This window comes from Myotis daubentonii, chromosome 3, assembly GCF_963259705.1.
Source record: "Myotis daubentonii chromosome 3, mMyoDau2.1, whole genome shotgun sequence".
Taxonomy (NCBI): Eukaryota; Metazoa; Chordata; class Mammalia; order Chiroptera; family Vespertilionidae; genus Myotis; species Myotis daubentonii.
In genome coordinates, this window is record NC_081842.1 from 163,337,272 (window position 1) to 163,358,826 (window position 21,555).

Below are 21,555 nucleotides of genomic sequence, written 5' to 3' on the forward strand. Positions count from 1 at the left end.
GCATAAACTATGAAAGTTACTTGATTTATGGAATCGTTTCCATAGGTTCATAGCAGGAGAGCAAGGGGGATAACTAGTGGGGAGGCTATGCTTGAACTCCCTGTGATCCAGAGCACTTCTACTTCATTTTTTTTTTTTTACATATTGGGCTATAATGTTATTTATTTATTTTTTTTAAATATATTTTATTGATTTTTTACAGAGAGGAAGGGAGAGAGATAGAGAGTTAGAAACATCGATGAGAGAGAAACATCGATCAGCTGCCTCCTGCACATCTCCTATTGGGGATGTGCCCGCAACCCAGGTACATGCCCTTGACCGGAATCGAACCTGGGACCTTTCAGTCCGCAGGCCGATGCTCTATCCACTGAGCCAAACCGGTTTCGGCTATCATGTTATTTTTTAAAATATGTGTATTTTTATTGATTTCAGAGAGGAAGGGAGAGGGAGACAGAAGTATCAGTGATGAGAGAGAATCACTGATCAACTGCCTCCTGCGTGCCCCCCACTGGGGACAGAGTCAGCAACCTAGGCATGTGCCCTTGACTGGAATCGAATCTGGGACCCTTCAGTCTGCGGCTCTATCCACTGAGCCAAACCAGCTAGGGCAACCGTGTAATTTTTAATGTGAATTTAAAGTTTGAATGGAGGGTCACAATTACAAAACGTTTAAAGAAACCACTCAGGCAGAGCAGCCTCCTAAGACAGACATAGACGTAGAAAACACCAGTTCTCTTGTCATAGTGTTGCGTTTGCATTCTCATAGATTTAAGGGTTCAAAATATACTTTGTAGCATATGATTCAAAAACTCGAATGTTTTTTACTCTACCCTGGCAGTTTCCCTTGTTCTCACCTGTTCTTATGTCTTTATAACTTTCTTAGAATGTCAAGCACTACTATAACAATGAAACCTTTATCTTTAGAAACCTATCTTCTTTAGGTTGGGAGAGCTTTAAAAACACAATGCAGTCTACTATATTGTGTTATGGCTTAATGAAAGTTGTATGTGTATTTCTTATGCTTGCATATATTTTTTCAGTTTCAGGTATGTCCGAAAAGTCTGTGTGTGTCTACTCCTGGACATCGCACTGATCTTTTTCAGAGGGATCCTAAAAATGTCCTGATAACCGATTTCTTTGGAAGTGTACGGAAAGTGGAAATTACAACAGAGACTATTAGTTTGCAACCAGATTTAGGAATCCTGGAAAGCAGGTATTCATCTTAATTTTTATTCAAATAGAATATCCTAGTTTAACAATTTTTAAATTTTTATGTAACAAGAGTAAGCGATGAAAGTTGGTGTTTGTAAATAAAATTACACACTTCTACCCAATCTTCACTTTATGTAGGCCCTATGCATTTCAGATTTATGGGCAAAAGCTATAAATATCAGTGAGAAGCTATGACCATGATTAGGATTATGTCATAACTCCAAAATATAATGTTTGTAATAATATGATTTGAGATTTGCTAAAAAAAAAAAAAGACTAAAATGTTTCCGGTAACTGGCTGTCTCACAGCGATACTTTTCTGTTGTTGGAGGTGTGTATAATGGCTCAGAAGACCTTCACGAAAGGTCAGGTATGTGAACATTTCAAAAGATTAATCTCTAATGAATGTGTTTGCTGTCACCAATTGAAGTAGAAGGTATTAAGTGATGTAACATTGAATAGGGAAGTTGGCAGCTGGGCCTTTCGTGTGTAATATGGGCCCTAGGAATCTGGCAGATGCAAGGCAGATAAACATAAAAAGGGAAGTGAGTGCCAAAGAATACAGGTGCCAAATACATACTTCAAACCATAACACAATGCTTGTTGTTCAGAATTTCTTCCGGCTCCAGCAATCTGATTAGTTCTCTGACTGCCATCTGTTTTGGCTTCTAGAGCCTGAATGGTTTGTGAGCCTGGTTCAGTTATATCTCTGGCTTTTCTCTAGTGCTGTATTCTGTTAATCTGGAACATTTTCTCTGGGGCTGTTGTAAATTTGAAGTGACCCTCCATCAACAGGTGCCACTGTTTAGGATTTGTTTTGGAGGCTTTTGGTAAAGGAATGGAAGAGAGAGGCATAAGCCAGGTACTTCCTTCTTGGGGAGTGGATTGTGTTTGAGTGAGCAGTGAGTGTGCATTCGTGTGTGTGTGTGTGTGGGGGGGGGAATTAGTTGTTTTTGGATATGTGAATTTTATAAATATAATTTATTTTTTTTCTCTAAACATTTTTAAAGGCAAAATATTTTGTTAGGATTAAATAGTTAATATCCACTTTCTTGAAATATATACTTTACTAGGTATTGAACTTTAATTGATGTTATTATTAATTATTTCCTATTCTGGATATTCAAGGCCTTGGATTTTTTTCTTTTCAGTTTTCTTAAGACAACAGATCATATCACTTTTATTTACTGTTTAATACTTTCAAATTACCTTTGTAAAATAGTTGAACTGTATCTTAATACTTAGCAACTAAACTTGGAATTGAGTTACTATATGTCTTTTACCAAATTCATTTTATTTCCCTTGAACTTAAATCTATAAGATGTGATATATCTTCTCTTAACCATATGAACACTGCATTAATTTCCTTTATAGTCAAGGACTATCTTTATACTCCTTCTGTACTTATTTTCTGTCCTCTTCACCTCACAAAATATTAAATATGTAATAATTATACAATAAAAAATGATTTCAGTGGAATTCTACTGTTTCATTATATATTATGGAAGAATGGAATTTTGTCTCATAAATTATCCCCATGTACTGTGATGGATGCAAAAATACTTGATGCTGAAGAGTTATCTTAATTCATCTTTAATTGAGAAAATAATTTTAAATATTAAAGCCAGACACCAGGCACCGTTGAATTAGAGCACCCTCTAGTGTTTATTTTAAAAAAAACTTATTTAGAATATTGCTTACAGGTGGTTTCATGATCACTGGTATAGACTATCCAATTAATTTAGAAAAATTAAGTTCCCAAAATGCTTCAGGAATTTCTACATGGATGTTACAAATATTATCTTGTACGTAGTTATATTTACATGTAAAAGTGAATGATAGCCAGTGCTTTGAGAAAAGTATACTAATGAGAGATCAGATATTGTGAAAACTATTTTATTAAGGAAATTATGGGCTAGAATGTGTATGTATTTTTTCAGATCTTAAATTAAAAATATTAACACAGTAGCTGCTATTAAAATTGTCAGTTATACTTTAAAATATTACTTTATACATTTATTAGGGAAACAACAGAACTGATTTGTTCAGACTTAGACTGTCTATATTTCATATTTGTGTACTAGAGTACACTATACTAAAACCTAATATGGTGAATAACTTAGTATAAAATTGACCAAAATAGCTATATGAAATAATTGTTTTTATATGTCTTCTGAAACTTAGATATTAAGTAAGATACAGTCGTATAGTTAGTAACAACACTTTATTTTGCATATGTCTTACTAATTGTGTTATTAATTTACTTGCAAGAACAAATGAGGTAAAGTATGGACTGATTATAATAATTCTGGCTTATGTAATTTGATTCTAACTTCTTCATCTGAATATACAGACGTTGATTTTTGACAAGTATGCAGACAAATAAGCAGTCTACCCTCCTGAAAGATTGGGCTTTCTAGAATTTAGTCATAAGTCCATGTCAGAATTACTCAGATTACCAGTTTTGTGTCCTTACTATATTGGGAGAATAACCTCCAGCCTATTGCTGTAAAAATATAGGCACATTTTAATGTTACAAAATGTGGAAGTGTAATTTCTTTAGGCATTGCCCAAGAAAAAAACAGAATACATTTTTTTCTAGATGAGTAAACTGAGGCTGAGAAAGGTTAAGATACCATCTAATAAATGGTATAGCCAAGATACGAATGCTTTATATTTCTAAAAATATATATATTTTGTATTATTCTTTTATAATTTGCCCTGAGTTACTTGGCTTGTTCTCTTTTAAAAGAAAGTAAAATATAAATGTAGCTCAACGAAGTATCACAAAGTAACTACTCAAGTAACCACCTGAAAAAAAGTAGAACAGTGACGGTATACTTGAAGCTGCCCCATTCCTTGTGCCCTTTCCCCATCTCATCTCTACCCTTTTATCTCCCCCAAAGTTAACCACTATTCTAACTTTTATGGAATTCACTGTCGTGCTCTTCATTTTAGTTATATCACCTAAGCAATTATGTTTTGATTCTTTTGCCAATATTATGTTTTTGGAATTCACTTATGTTGTTGTGTGCAACTGTAGTTTGTTCAGTTTTTAAAAATTGAAGTATAATTTACTTACAAAACTCACCTTTTTACGAGACCAGTGCTCTAACCCCTGAGCTATGAAGCCTCAAAAGTCACCTTTTTTAGTATACAGTTCTGAGTTTTGACAAATGCTCACACTTAATCACCACAACAATCCATCACCTCAAGAAATTTCCTTATGGCTATTTTTATCCAATCCTCCCACTATATCCCTGGAAACCACTGGTGTTTTCTGTCCCCGTGGTTTTGATTTTCCCAGAGTGTAATATAGTTAGAATCATACATTCTGTAAGCTTTAGAATCTGGCTTCTTTTACTGGCATAATGCATTTTGGATCCATACCTGTTGGTCAGTAGTTAGTTCCTTTTTATTGCTGGGCAATACATGTGATACAGTTTATCCATTCACCAATGAAAGGATATTTGTTTTTGCCCCCTTCAGTTTTTGGCAATCCTATACTAATAAAAGAGAAAAATGGTAATTGGCGTATGACCGATACCTTTTTCATTGGCTAATCAGTGAGATATGCAAATTAACTGCCAACTAAGATGACAGTTAACCGCCAAAAAAGATGGTGGCTAATTTGCATATTGCAGGCAGGATGGTACAGCGCCATCAGAGAGCGGGTTGGGGGTGTGAGTGCCAGCAGTCGCCCGAGACCTGATCCCGCCGGTAGACCCGGATGCGGGCCGGCGAGGCGGCTGCGGCTGCGGCGTCCGCCCTCACTCACGCCGCCAATCCGCGAGAGCGGGTTGAGGGTGTGAGTGCCGGTGGTCGCCCGGGACCCGATCACGCGGGGCCGGCAGGGTGGCTGCAGCGTCCGCCCGCACTCACGCCCTCAACCCGGGAGAGCGGGTTGGGGGCGTGAGTGCCGGTGGTCGCCCGGGACCCGATCACGCGGGCCGGCAGGGCAACTCGCCCCCAACCCGCTCTCCCGCCCAGCAGGGGACCCTCATTTCCCCCCATCACTGGTTCTGCCCCCAGCCCAGGCCTGACGCCTCTGTCAGAGGCGTCAGGCCTGGGCTGGGGTCAACGCCTGAGGGCTCCCAGTATGTGAGAGGGGGCAGGCTGGGCTGAGGGACACTCCCCCCCCACACACACACCCAGTGCACGAATTTCGTGCACCGGGCCCCTAGTTATGAATAAAGCCACTTTAAACATGTTTTCATTTCACTTGAATTAAATATCTAAGAGTGGGTTTACTGGATCATGTGGAAGTGCAAGTTTAGCTTTATAAGAAACTTCCAAACTATTTTTATAGTCATTGTACCATTTTGCATTTCTACAAATAAGTTGTTTCACATCCTTAATTACACTTAATATTGTCTTTTTAATTTTAGTTAGTCTAGTAATAGGTATGTAGTAATATATCATTTTGATTTTAATTTGAAAATCCCTGATGACAGGACATTGAGCACTATTTCATGTGCTATTTGTCATTCATACATATTTCATGAAGTGTCTATTGAAGTGTTATGCTTATTTAAAAATTAGGGTTTTTTTTTTTACTAAATTATAAGAAATCTTTAAATATTTTGGATATAAATTCTTTGTCAGATATATTTTTGCAGATATTTTTTTCTTAGTATTTTGGCTTGCCTTTTATTTTTTTAATATCTTTAGAAGAGTAGACTTAATGTTAATGTCATTCATTTATGAATTTTTTTCTTTATGCTTAATGACCTTTGTGCAAGGATTTTTAACCTTAACTCAAGGTCACAAGGACTGTCTTTTATTTTCTTACAGAAGTTTTGTAGTTTTAGCTTTTATGTTTAGGTCTTTGATTTACTTTGAATTAATTTTTGAGCATATTGTTAAGTAGGACTTGAGGCTCATTTTTCTTCCATATGCATATCTAGTTATTCTAGCACCATAAAAAAGTTTGAATTCCTTACTAAGATATGTTGACACCTTTGTAAAAAAAAAAAAATCACATGACCATATATGTGTGGGTCTATTTCTGGACTTTACAGTTGCATTGATCTATAGGTCTGCTTACATCACTCTTATACTGTCTTGATTATTTTAGCTTTATAGTAAGTTTTGAAATCAGGATGTGTTAACTCCTAAAGCAGTTTTTATTTTTCAAGGTTCTTTTGACTATTCTAGGTACTTTGTGTTTCCAAATAAATTTTAGAAACAGCTTGTCAATTTCTAAAAAAAAAATAAAAGCCCCTGGATTTTGATGGGATTGGATTGATTCTGTATATTGATTTGAGGAGTGTGGACACCTTCATAGTATTGAGTCCTCTGATTCGTGGACATATCTCTCCATTTATTTAGATCTGTAATTTTTCTTTGTGTTGTTTTATGGTTTTCAGTGTAGATGTCTTTCACAATTTTCATTAAATTTATTTCCAAGAATTTTTATTTTTGATGCTATTTTAAGTGATATCTTCAAAATTTATTTTCTATTTGTTGCTCAAATATAGAACAATTAATTTTCATATTGACTGCATTCTTGGACCTTATTGATTCTGTTGTTGATCAACTCAATCCCAATGAAAATCCCAGCAGGCTTTTTTTGTAGAGATAGCAAAATTTATATGAAATTGTAAAGGACCTACAGTATTTAATGTATCATTAAACATGAATTCTAGTCATGATTTATAATGTTTACTAGGAAATGAAATAAAAATTTAAAAGTACATCATCAGTAGAAACATCTGTTTTGGAGTTGGGTAAAGTAGATTGTGAGAAATATGAAAGTTTGTGATTAAACTATTCACTAAAAATTGCTTATAGTAAATTGATATGATTATGAAACTTTATGAACCAAAGATTCACCAAAATGGCTCAGACAATAGTTAATAGGATTTCTCCCCTACTATTGTACATACTACTTTATTTTTCAAAGTGATGAATTTACTCATAAGTATAATTCTGTATTATGGGCCATTTTATATTGTTATTTATAAATGTTAGTCACTTCAGTTCGTCAGTTATTCAAGACTTCATTAAAGTAGACTTTGAAAGCATAAATTAGGTTGTGATTATTTGATTCATTAAAAACCAAAACTGATAATATATTATCCATTTTCTCATTTTACATACACATAAAGTTCTTATTGTTATAATTTCAAAATAATGTGTTGATCATTTCATGGGAAGATTTTTTTAAAGCAATTTATTTCACTATCTATAATTAACAAAATATCTGTTGAGTTGGTTTATGACTTTTAAGAATAAGTGTATGTAAATAGTATAGAAGAACATAGTACTATGCCCCTTTGAATAAGTAAACCTCTCTTAATGTAAATTAGTAAATATGTTTCCTAGGGATAGTAATTTCCAATGAGTGTTTATTAATATTTAAATTGTATCAAAGCAAAGTTCATTTTAATTTAAACACTAAACATACAGAACCTGAAATTTTTGAACTATGAAAAATCTCAAAATGACATAGTATTTATTTATAAAATAAAACATTAGAACTTAATCCATTGGGTTATTTGGGGAATAAAGGTCTGAATTATATGGAAAAGTAGACTATGGAACCTTTAAGGTTTGATTTTATGTTCGGTGACTCTCTTGGTCTACTTACTAATTACAATATTATTGCTCTATTCCACTAAATTAAGATTTAACATCCTAAATGAATTAAATCAACTTCATGCCTATTAAATGCCATTCTAGAGGATATTACAGCATAATAATCAAAGTCAGGGTCATTGGAATCAACCTGAATTCAGAGCCTTGGACTTTTACTAACTGTGTAATCTTAAGCAAACTACTTGACTTCTTTGATTCTCAGTTTTCTCATCTTTAAAATGTGAATAATAACTCCATTTCAGGAGAATTAATTTTCATTTTGTTTTATAGCTCTAAATTATGTGCCTCAAATATAGTAACATGCTCAGTGTGCAACATTATCTAGAGAACATATTACATGTACTGATGAAAATTATTGCTAGAATCCTATTTTTAATATATTTTTGGCTATTTACAAAAATTATTCTTTTATTAATCAAGTATTAGCATGTAGTTATTTCATATCTGCAAGTTTCTCATTTGGAATACTATGAAGAATTGGGAAGTTGTGTTTTACCAGAAGGTGGCAGTAGCATTACATATTTGTATATATGGAGCAATCATTTTTTTAATGAGGAAGGTTAAAGGTAGAATGTACCACGAGCTAAATCATGATATTTGTTTCTTCACACCACTGACAGAGAAGAAAATGACTTTTGATATTGAATATTCAGTTTTAAAAAGATAGTAAAAATATCTTTCTATATGTAATTTGTTTTGCTTTAATAAGCCTAGTAATATGGAACTTTGGTTATAAAATAGGTAAATCTACTGGATTTTAAAAATTGACTTTCTTCTGGCATATTTTTAGAAATAGTTCGCACAATAAATTGAAGGTTCAAAAAAATCTTATGTTTATGTGAAGATTATTAGTGATTACTTAGTAATAAAGATAAAGTAGTTATTTATAATTTATCAGTGGGGAGATCTCAATTGAAGTTTTAAAAAATTGATTTACATATAGCACTTTAGGATTGTAGCTGGTGGGGAAACAAGGGACAGAAGATATTTACATTATAATATAAATCTGTAATCCGATTCCAGAAATTGCCATTTTGTTGAAATCATGGTATGCTTTCTTACCTGATTTTCAAGTATTCTATAGGTGAGGCACTGCCAAATTGTCCCTCCCAGTGCTATAGGGAACCTTTAAGGCAATCTGATAAAGTAGAGAGATGTGGGAGTGAATGGACTTGTGTTCAAATTTAGTTTAGTTTCTTACTGTATCTTTTCAAGTATATTAATTAATCTCAGATATTTTATCTGGAAAAGGGTGATCGACTCTCTACCTTCAGAGTTATTGTGAGGATTTGGGGTAATGTATATAAAATGAGCATACTTTGTTAATGCCAAGTAAAAATCATTGCAGCCAGGCTGACATTTCTCTTCCAATGCAAAAGGTTACAGTGGGAGTGCTACCATCTTTACTTAGTGCACTATAGCTCTATTTATATAACTCAATTGGCATTTTTATCACCCATACTGCATATTTCCCATTCTGGACTTCCCATACTTACTTATGTAGTTAATTAAAAAAACACACAAAACTCTATTTCAGGACATTATGCTTATTTCATTGTGTTTTTTTTTCTTACTGTTAATTATCTTAGAAGTATTACTTCATTATTGTAACCTATCAGTCTTTTATAATACTCATTCTGATATCAAAATGTTAGTATTAAACCATCTACAGTTTTAATTGTGGTGGGCAGGGTAAATATGAACCTGGAAAAATGACAAGACCATGAGGTCTTTGCTAGTGATATCCTTCATGATTAATATCAATTTTGAGGCACACCTATTGAGTGAATTCGAAATACTATGATTTTTTAGGGTTAATCAATAATTTGAAATTTCATGATAAATTATTTTTAATAAAGCCAAACTGTATCTAAAACCACAAGTAAAATCATTTATATGAGTTTTCATTAAATTGATATAGTAAATATTATTTAAAGTATATTTTATTACAAATGCAATAGATACATTTCTGCAAGGGAGAGGACATTTCATTTAAATGCTTATTTTAAAATTAATTTTCTCATAAAAATAAAGAAAAATAAGGAGACTGAAAAAATTTTTATTTGTTTTTGGCCATGTCTTGGTAATATAAGTAGTAATTAAATTTTTATGTGTGAAAGGGAACATATTATGTTTTTTTCATAAAGCAAACATTAATGTTTAAATCTATTATTCTTCTTTCTCTGTTTGCAATTTATGTATACAAAGTTCTTGTCAGATTCAGTGGTATTCTAAATTTCTCACTTTAATGAAATTGTCGCATATTATTCTGAAAGTACTTTCACAAAGGGATGCATGCAGCTACTATTGTTATGGGATGTCTTTTTTCAGTGAGATGGATCAACCTCATTTTAACTTCTATATTAAGAGCCTCTCTTTGTTCTTCATCTGATGGGATTAGCTTCTAATGTTAATATTTTCCAGCATGAATTCTCAAAGTGAAAACAAACTAAAATACTAGTAATACAAGAGTTCAGAATATATGATCTCAAACGACCTGAATTTGTCACGTGATTACTAAGTGTGGATGCTGGCTGAGAATTTGCTTTCGTGGACCTGGTTTAATTGGTCTGAAAGACATTGCCAGTCAGAAATTCAGATACTTGGTGAGCAGTTTAAACTGGGTTGTATTCAAATAATTATATCTATTTTTTTAAACATTAATTTCTTTATACCAAAGATATGTATGCTAAAAGTATATGTATTGACAGATGGAGTAGATTTCTGTCAGGTGATTTAAAGTTGCATGGTTTAGGACAGTTATTTGCACTTTTGCTTTACGGTATTGGGACAGATAGTAATGAGCTATATGTGAGAAATAAATTATGAGTATAGATAATCTCTGGCTTAGAGATATAACCCTCAAGTTCTGCTCCTTGTAATAAAGAGTTGTAACTGCTCTTGCTGCTTTGCATAAACATGATACATACATTTAAAATCTTACATCTAGTGATAGGGAAAGCTCTAACTTAGGCTTGAATAATAATTGATGTTCATAATGATTTCTCTTTAGTACAAAAATATCTTCTAAATTATAGAAAATGATTAAAATGTAACGTATAATTTTAGTGTTAAGGGTAGTCTTTTTTTGTTTCTAATTCTTTGAAAATTAGGCATAGTAAAACCTTGAGTACTTCCAGTAATAAAGTTGTCAATGAGTTTGCTCTGAATATGAAAAATCCTATTTTTACCTTAGATATAAAAACACAACTTGACTTTAATGGCTTTTGACATTCATGGGCTGAAATTTCATTAGAAGGAAACAATTCTCAATAAAAGTATACCCTATAATATTCAGAATTAGGTGTAACATTTCAATTTTTCCAGAACAAGAAATATAAATGAGTTAGAGAAGTGGTTTGAAGTTAATAATAAAGAACGATCAATTGACTTCACTTTTGGAATTATTGCTGACTGGATTTTTCTGAAAAACTCCTCTGTTATAAAAGACCTAGACACTCCATAAATTGCCAAAAAAGCACTTTTAAATACATAGCTGAGCTACCAAGAAAATAGTTGTGTGGAGACAAAAAATATTGTTTGATGAATGGCATTCCTGGCTTTTCCAGATTGAAATAGAAGTGGTGGCACCCCCTTTTCAGTGGAAGGTGCTGCATAGGTTTAACTTCCCACAGTTTCTAGGTAGTCGCAGCTGGTGTTCCAAACATGCAGCTTTCCTAAGCGGTTGGCAGTGAGCTCAGGCTCTTTGTCTCTCTTTGCAAGTTCTGCTTAGATTTACTATAAAAAGATGATCTATGGGTGGGGTCCCTCTGATAGAGCTAACCCTTGATGTGTTTGTCCAGTGGCATCTTAATCCCAGCATACTTTTACTGGGGATCATATGCTTTATCCTGCGGCAGGCCCTTTTATCTGTGAGGCAGAAAGTTATTTGCAAGAGCCCATTGCTAAACAGTGCCTCTCAATAGTAAGCTCCGCGTTCCTCAGTATTAGGGAAATCTCTTGGAGAAAAACATATGAGGGGCTAAAACCCATGTGGGAAGTAAACATGGAAGGCAAGGCTTCCTAAGTGATCATTACTGATAGAGAAATGTAGAGTTCTGAGTTAGAATGGCTTTGTGTGAGAGCCAGGACACAAGGCTGTGGGTCCATTTGTGGGTAGCTGGGCTTTAGAGAATAACTGTCAGCTTAAAATTGGTTACCCAGTTAAACTATCGTTAAAGAATAAATAAAAAATAAGGACATTTCCAAACATACAAAAGCAGATTATTTTGAATCAGTACACTCTTAATTAACACTGAAAAGAGTGAACTCTTTGAAGAAGCAAAGGAGCTGGAAGAGAGGTGTGAGTGGAAGGGTGCTGTGCTCGTATATTAGTAAAAATGTAAGTTGAAGCAAAAACTAAGTCTGCTTTGTAATTATGATGATGATAGCGATGATAATAATTATTTGGAAAATAGAATAAAGTACTAAGCATTTAATAACAGTATTATATAAGGAGAGGAAATGATTAGTTTTAAAGTATTCTGAAGGTTTCCTTTTTGGGGAAAGACGAGTAGTAAGTTTTAGTAGCTTTAGATAGTAAGGTAAGTATGCATTTTACATTTTGAGAATGGCCACTAAGTAAATAAAAGTAGAGGAAATAAGATAAAAAACAGTATAGGAGAAAATGGTATTAAAAAGGGTGATCATACTACATTAAAAACCAAACCCCCAAATGTGCTGTTTACATGAAACATCTTTAGTAAATGGACACAGATATTACTTGGAAGGTGGCTAGAGTAATGCTTAGAGGGGATTAAAGAAAAAAGTAATTAAAAGAAATGTTAAGCCAACAAATAAAAAAAAATCTTGCTTTATTTTTCAATTGTAAAAAATAAGTGTCCTCTCCTAACAAACTGCAAATACTAGGCTTAGATGATTTTTATCTGTGACATTAATCTAACTCATGTGGGGCTGACATATACAAATAGAATAAATAAATTGTGCTACCTAATTTATTTGATGGAACCAGTTAATTTTGAAACCAAAACTAGACAAGGACAGTATGAAAAAAAATATAGAGCCAACCTCACTAAAGACCACAGATATACAAATCTTATATAATCTACACTAATAAAAGAGAAACATGGTAATTGGTGTAGGACTGCTACCCTTCCCATTGGCTAATCAGGGCAATATGCAAATTAACTGCCAGCCAAGATGGCGGCCGGCAGCCAGGCAGCTTGAAACTAACATGAGGCTTGCTTGCTTCAGCGGCGGAGGACTCCAACGTTCCCAGCAGGCCGCTGCAGGCCTCTGAGCCTGCGGTTTCAAACATTGTAACAAATATAGACGCTAAACAAAACCCCAGAAACCAGCTTTCAGCCGGCTGGGATCTCAGAGCTGGAGTTGATACAGAGTTTCGAGAACCAAAACAAACCAGATACCTGCTTTCAGGAGCGGAGGCCTAAGAGCTGGAGCCTCAGAGCTAAAGCTGGCCCAGAATAAAAAAAAAGAAAGAAAAAAAGGAGCAGTTGGGAGCTTCAGTCCCAGCCTGAAAACAGCCCTCAGCCCCTCACCCAGACTGGCCAGGCACCCCAGTGGGGACCCCCTACCCTGAAGGGTGTGTGATCAGCTGCAAACAGCCATCATCCCCTCATCCAGGCTGGCCAGGCACCCCAGTGGGGACCCCCACCCTGATCCAGGACACCCTTCAGGGCAAACCAGCCGGCCCCCACCTGTGCACCAGGCTTCTATCCTATATAGAAAAGGGTAATATGCCTCCCAGCACCGGGATCAGCGGAGCTGAGAGGCCTCCCGGCACCGGGATCAGTGTGACAGGGGGCAGTGCCCAAACCCCCTGATCGCCCTGCAGCTCTGTTTGTGACAGGGGGTAGGGCCACAACCTCCCTATCGGCCCTGCTTTGTTTGTGACAGGTGAAGGCGCCCCAACCCCCTGATCGGCCCTGCTCTGTGGGTGATAGAGGGCGGTGCCCCAGCCCCCCCTCCCCCCCTCATGGGCCCTTCTCTGTGTGTGATGGGGTAGAGCCATAACCTCCCCATCGGCCCTGCCCTGAGTGTGACAGAGGGGAGCGCCCCAACCCCCTGATCGGCCCTGCTCTGTGCGTGACAGGGGGCGGTGCGCCAACTCCCCTATCGGCCCTACTCTGTGCGTGACAGGGAGTGGCTCCACAACCTCCCCATCGACTCTGCCTTGAGTGTGACAGGGGGCAGTGCCCCAACCCCCCAATTGGCCCTACCCTGAGCGTGACTGAGGATGGCATCGCAACCTCCCAATCCACCCTGCTCTGAGCATGACAGGGGGCGGCGCCCCAACTCCCCAATCGGCCCTGCTTTGAGCCCAACCAGGGGCTGCACCTAGGGATTGGGCCTGCCCTCTGCCACCCAGGAGCAGGCCTAAGCCAGCAGGTCGTTATCTCCCAAGGGGTCCCAGACTGCGAGAGGGCACAGGCCGGGCTGAGGGACCCCACCCTCCCCCCTGAGTGCACAAATTTTTGTGCACCGGGCCTCTAGTATATATAATAAAAGCTCATTTTGCTAAGTGTCCGGCAGTCTGGTCAGCCATGCAACCAATCAAAGTGTAATATGCTAATGATATGCTAAGGCTGCTCAACTGCTCGCTATGACATGCACTGACCACCAGGGGGCAGACTGTCGATCGGTTGACCAGTCGCTATGACGTGCACTGACCACCAGGGGGCAGACGCTCCGACTGGTAGGCTGGCTTACTGCTTGGGTCCAGCCAATTGGGACTGAGTGAGATGGTCCAGACACTCCCTGGAGCCCTCCCGTGGTCCCTCCCCGGCTGGCCAACCTCCTGCGTCCCTCCCCGGCTCTGATCCTGCACTGGTGGGGTCCCTCCACCTGGCCTTCACCCTCTCTCAATCTGGGACCCATTGGGGGAAGTCAGAGAGCCAGTTTCAGCTCGATGCCACAGGCCAGGCCAAGGAACCCCACTAGTGCATGAATTTGTGCACTGGGCCTCTGGTCTTAAATAACATTCAAATCTAGTAATATATAAATAAAAATACTTCACAAAATAAAATGACCAATAGAAGTTATCTTAAAATTGCAGGAATTATTTAGGATTTGAAAATAGATCATTACATTAAATGAGAAATATTTTGTAATTGTTTCAGTAGATGCAGAGAAAGCATTTGATTAAAATTCGTCAGTCATTAATGATTAAAAAAGCAACATGACTTAGCAAACTAGAAGTAAAAGGGAGATGCCTTGACTTAATAAAGGCCATGTATCTAAAGCCAGGTAGCAAACTATACTTTAGGGTGAATTTGTAGAAGCTTCTCAATTAAAGTCAGACAAGATAAGGATACATTTGCATCTATTCATCATTGCACAAGAAATCCTAACTAATGCATGAAGACAAGGGATAGAATAGGAGGTATAAGAATCAGGAATATGCAAACTTTTCCTGTGTTTGTTACAGACCATATAATAGAAAACCTAAGAATCTATCATTTAATAATTATTAAACTTAATGAGAGTAGAGAAATAGTAGGAAAAGATATGCTACCCAACGCATAGTAAATAAAAGATTGATAAGGTTTACTGCAACAAAATTAAAATATACATAGCTAGAAAAAAGGGAAAAAGTGTTAAAAGAGAAGGACAATCTAGGTGAAATTATTTGCAATATGTATGTCAAAATATTTCTGTCCATAAGTAACTCAACACATTGGTTAAATAACAACACAATAGAAAAATGACCAAAGGAAATATAGTTTGGGAAAGAGGAAAGACTCATGTTTAGTGATCATATAAATATGTTTTTAAAAGGGGAAATAGAAACTGAAATAATGAAGTATAATTTTTTATAGAAAATTAAGTGGTGGTGATGGATGGAAATGGGAACTTGACATGTTTCTCATGGCAGTGTAAATTCATACAGCCCCTTTGGATAGCATTTTGGTTGTTTCTAGCAAAATTTAAAATGTGCATAAGTTATGACCCAGCAAGTGCACATCTAAATACTTACTCTAACACAGGGGTTGGCAAACTTTCTGTAAAGGGCCATATAGTAAATAGTTTAGCCATTGTAGGTCATATAGTTTCCTTGCAAATACTCTGTTGTACTGAAAAAGCTGTCATAGATAATACATTAACAAATGAATGGCTGTGTTCAAATGCAAGTTTATTTATAAACACTAAAACTTGAATGTTATATGTCTCATTTGGCATAAAATACTATTCTCTTTTGGATTTATTTTTCAGTCATTAAACAATACAAAAACCATTCTGAGCTCACCAGGCATGTAAAAACAGGTTACAGGCCAGATTTGGCCTGTGGGCTATAGTTTACACCTTTATAGAACATTACTTGTACATGTAGATGAAGTAGCTTGGAAGGATACTTATTGCATTATTTCTAATAATAAATAATTGGAGGCAAATGCCCACCAATATTGGAATGTCTAAATAAAATGGAGCATTTTCATATACCCTGTATAGCTATTAACAGTAGTGAACTATAATTGATAATCATATTGACATGCTTGGATCTCAAAAACAATATTAAGTGAGAAAAGTAAGTGGTTGAATTACACATATAGAATATAATTTACTAATGATGCTATGGATATTCTAAATATTTTTTTCCTGCATACAGAGATATGTATGTAAAAGCAAAGTAAAATGACTAGAACAATACATACTAGTATACAACTTTAGTTGTACATTCCTAGTAGAGCGCTTAGCACAGAGTAAGGGCTCGATAATTTTGACAGGTTTTTCTCGGACCACTTCTCACCATTGTTATTTTAGAACTAGAGGCCCAGCACACGAAATCTTGCGCAGGTAGGGTCCTTAGGCCTCGCCTGCGATCAGGCCATCTTTTGCCTGCTCGTCAGTCCCCAGTCCTGCCCCGCTGCTGCTCACCCCGGTTCCCCATTCGCCATCCAGCGATTGGAGCCTGCGGGCCAAGAGGAGGGACCAAGAGGTCTGCCTTCTGCCTGCTTGCCAGTCCCCAGTCTCACCTCGCCGCCACCCACCCCGGTTCCCCGTGGTTCCCCATTCACCATGATCGGAGCCTGCGGGCCAGGAGGAGGGACCAAGAAGTCTCTGCCTTCCGCCCATTCACCAGTCCCCAGTCCCGCCTCACCACCACCCCGGTTCCCCCATGGTTCCCCATTGACCATCCAGTGATCGGAGACTGCGGGCTGAGGGGAGGGACTGAGAGGTGGTCAATGCACCTCATGGTGACTGGTCGATCGGTTGTTCCGCTCGTTAAGCCATTATGGTTGCTGGCCTTTTATTATATAGGATTGCCTTTGATTCTACAAAGATAATTCCATATGTTATACAAGTTAGCTGGTATTATGAACTTTTGGAAAGCCTGACTACAACTTCTACCAGTTAAGAGGTTACTTCTAAAGTTCCTTCATGAGAACTAGAGCTTGTTTTCTGGAATTTTGTTATAACTGCTTTACTGAGTTGCTTGGGAGCTATTCTTTTTAACCACTTTGTGCATTTTTATACCACACTGCAAGCTGACAGTAAATTAGATGCATTTCAACAACTGGGCTGTAAATTAATGTACCCTTAGTTCTCTTGGGACTTACTTTCTATTGTCTGCGTCAAACTATGTCTTTCTCCTGGCTCATCTTCCTTTTGTTTCTTCAGAGTTATCTTTTAATACCTTCTCTCACAGGTTTTTAATCGATAATTAGAAGAATGGTTATGCTGTGAGTTTAGGAGATCTCATTTCAAGGAAGATGATGTATTAGATTGTTGTCTCATTGCTATAAAACACATCTTCACTACAATAATCTTCAGTGACTTTTGGGACCTGTCTGGAATTATAAGAGCATTTTGTGTTTGTCTCTATTGACCAATAAAATTGAATTCTCTTCTCCCTTAGAGTGTCTTTAAACTTTCAAGAATGTCATAGGGTCCCAAGTTTGTCAAGTATATCTTGTACAACAATATGTGTTGTCACTTATGTGAATGCTTAGGCATTTTTTAAAAATGCCATTTAGGAGTGGAGATTTTTCTATCCTGTTTTTCCCCCAACAAGATTAAATAAAATTAATTTGGTTTCTTTATGTAGTTTTAAATAATTCTTTTGAGTTGTGATGCTTGTGAGGTTGTACTAACTTTGGCTAGCTTCCTGTGTTTGTTTTTGATATGTTTACATAATTTCTTGATGATTTTGAACTACACTAAATTATGTGTCTTGACTTATTTATTGATCGTAATTTTTAGTTTGTATTTGGCACAGTAGAGTGTCTCTGTTTTCCTCTTCCTTTTTTGGGTATGTATTTTAGTGTTTGAAAAGATGTTTTGGCCTTCTGCACACAGTAAGCTATGTCATTTTACACATGATAATGTAATATCCCTGTCGCAATATAGAATAAAAAGTTCACCTGTTTCTGAATCAGAGATGGCCTGAGATATGGGCACAGTAAGTAATTTCACAGTGTAATTTCAGGAGTGCTTATATAGCACAGGAGGAAGATTTTTGAGGAAACCGGGCATTTATAAAAGTAAAAGAACACAAAAGAGATGAGAGTTTGTAAAGACTAACTTCCTAGGTTTCAGAATATTGCCAGCAGTATTTTACGTACTTATGCAGAGGATTTTTGACATTATTTCTATTGCATTTTGACCTGAGATGGTATATTAGATTGAAAATCCTTTCATAGTATAAATACATTTCGTTTATTGCTGTTTCATACAAAAACACAGTTAAAAGTAGAAAAGTACAAAAAAAGGATACTCAGCTTTTTCCATGCAGAAATTGGTTCCTTATTAAAATACTAGAGGCCCGGTGCACAAAAATTTGTGCACTCGGTGGGGAGGGGGGTCCCTTAGCCCGGCCTGTGCCCTCTCGCAGTATGGGACCCCTCGGGAGATCACGACCTGCTGGCTTAGGCCTGCTCCCGGGTGGCAGAGGGCAGGCCCAATCCCTAGGTGCAGCCCCTGGTCGGGCTCAGAGCAGGGCCGATTGGGGAGTTGGGGCGCCGCCCCCTGTCATGCACAGAGCAGGGTGGATTGGGAGGTTGCGATGCCACCCTAAGTCACTCTCAGGGTAGGGCTGATTGGGGGGTTGGAGCGCCGCCCCCTGTCACACTCAAGGCAGGGTCGATGGGGAGGTTGCGGCGCCACCCCCTGTCACGCACAGAGCGGGGCCAATCAGGGGGTTGGGGCACTGCCCCCTGTCACAGAGAAGGGCCCATCAGGGGGGTTGGAGCTCCTTACCCTGTCACGAACAGAGCAGGGTCAATCAGGGGGTTGGGGCGCTGCCCCCTGTCACGCACAGAGCAGGGCCCATCAGGGGGTTGGGGCGCCGCCCTCTATCACTCACAGAGCAGGGCCGATCAGGGGGTTGGGGCACCGCCCCCTGTCACACTCAGGGCAGGGCCGATGGGGAAGTTATGGCTCTACCCCGTCACACACAGAGCAGGGCCCGTGGGGGCGGGGGTTGGGGCGCCGCACCCTGTCACACATAGAGCTGCAGGGCGATCAGGGGCTTGGGCGCTGCCCCCTGTCACGCTGATCCCGGTGCCGGGAGGCCTCGCGGCTCCGCTGATCCCGGTGCTGGGAGGCATATTACCCTTTTACTATATAGGGTAGAGGCCTGGTGCACAGGTGGGGGCCGGCTGGTTTGCCCTGAAAGGTGTCCTGGATCAGGGTGGGGGTCCCCACTGAGGTGCCTGGCCAGCCTGGGTGAGGGGATGATGGCTGTTTGCAGCTGGTCACACACCCTTCGGGGGGGGGTCCACACTGGGGTGCCTGGTCAGTTTGGGTGAGGGGCTGAGGGCTGTTTTCAGGCTCGTGGTGACTGAAGCTCCCAACCGCTCCTTTTCTTCTTCTTCTTCTTCTTTTTTTTTTATTCTGGGCCAACTTTAGCTTTGAGGCTTGGCTCTAGCTCTTAGGCCTCTGCTGCTGAAAGTAGGTTTCTGGCCTTTGCTTACAATGTTGCGATCCTGCTGGCTGAAGCCTGGCTGACTAAAGCAGGTTTCTGGGGTTTTGTTTAGCTTCTATATTTGTTACATAGTTGCTTAGAGTTGCAGCTCAGAGGCCTGCAGCAGCAGGCGGGGAACGTTGGAGTCCTCCGTCACTGAAGCAAGCAAGCCCCATGTTAGTTTCAAGCTGCCTGGCTGCTGGCCGCCATCTTGGCTGGCAGTTAATTTGCATATTGCCCTGATTAGCCAATGGGAAGGGTAGTGGTCGTACACCAATTACTATGTTTCTCTTTTATTAGATAGGATTTAAGTATATCTTCTTAGTGAAGGATCTTGAAAAGAAATAATACAAACAGTTTTCCCTTTTTGGAGGGACTCAAACTGTGAACTGAAAGCAATAATGAATGGCTTTAAGGAAGAAAACTACCATTTTGTGAGAGAAAATTCAGGTTCCCTAAGGACGGCAGCCATATGTAAATTGAAATTGATATTTGTAGCTTTCTCAGTTTCTGAATCATACTGTAAGCATTGGACTACTTGATCAGAGACCTGGTTTGAGGACTTGAGAGATGGGGCTTAGAAAGTACTGGGGACCTTAGGTGACAGTCTTGGGAAAGCACTAATTCTGAGAGAATGGAAGGTACCTTTCAGAGGCAGCGGTTCTTCCTTAGAGGCCCAGTGGTGAAGGGAAAGAGAGAAGCAGCTGAAGTTGAGTTTAAAAGGAAATAATATAAAATGACCCCCCAAAAAAAGCAAATTGTTCCCACCACCATCACAAAAAATACTATTTATTAATGCAACTGCACTCTAGTATTGTCACAGAGGAGGGTACTGTTGTTTGTTTGTTTGTTAATCCTCAACTGAGGATTTTTTTTTCGCATTGCTTTTTCAGAGAGAGTGGAAGGAGGGAGGAGGAAAAGATGAGAGAGAGAGGGAGAGAGAAACATCAATGTGAGAGAGACACATTGATTGGTTTTCTCCTGCACATGTCCCAACTAGCGGTGGGGAGCAAACCTGCAACCCAGGTATGTGCCTTTTACTGGGAATTGAACCTGAGACCCTTCAGTGCCTGGGCTGAAACTCTAACCACTGACCCACATTGGCCAGGGCAAGAAGGGTACTCTTGAACTGAGAAGCCTAACAAGCCAACTTATCTCCCTTCTTTCTGCCATCATGAAATAAGTTGCTATTGTTGGTCCTGGAAAAAATCACAAATAATCTTCAACAGAAAAAGAAGGAAGCATCTGTACAAATAGAGAGAGAGAGAGAGAGAGAGAGAGAGAGAGAGAGAGAGAGAGAGAGAAAGTGGGAGAGAGAGAAAGAAACCGCCCCCCCCCCAAAAATAGGAAAACAGAAATACCAAACCCAAACATGAATAATCTAGCAATTGCATTATGAAATGACACCATAAATCAGACACTCCAATACTCACTATTGAAATGGACAAACAGGAAGATGTATGAAACAGGTGCTGACTGAACTCTAGAAAAAAATTGATGAAAAAAGACAAAATTCATTTCAGAAATGAAAACTAAATTACAAGGTACCCGAGGGATGATAGATATTACCAGAAGTTCAGTAAAAGACATAAAGAATAGAAATGAAAAAGAGTCAAGAAAATGAACCTGAAATAAGAGAGATAAAAGGACCAGAGAGAAAGTGATAGAGAAAATTCAATATATTTATTTTGAGAACTTGAACTGGAAGAACAAATGAAAAATGAGCAGAAACATATTTCAAATTATAATGAAAAAACTTTTTAGAAATAGGACATCTGAATTTCCATATTGAAATATTCCTATGTGTGTGGAAGAATGGTTCTAGAACAGCTAACTTTTAGCTATATCCTCTATCTTAG

General features: G+C 38.2%; 1 protein-coding gene across 2 annotated transcripts in view; it reads left to right on the plus strand.

Moving 5' to 3' along the window:
* PIGK (phosphatidylinositol glycan anchor biosynthesis class K) overlaps positions 1 to 21,555 on the plus strand; it is a 91,992-nt gene that overhangs the window by 32,440 nt on the left and 37,997 nt on the right. For both annotated transcript variants that reach the window (XM_059689154.1, XM_059689155.1), the window contains exon 9: positions 1,041 to 1,213. In XM_059689154.1, coding sequence (XP_059545137.1) covers positions 1,041 to 1,213 — 173 coding nt within the window. The remainder of the gene's footprint in view (positions 1 to 1,040; positions 1,214 to 21,555) is intronic.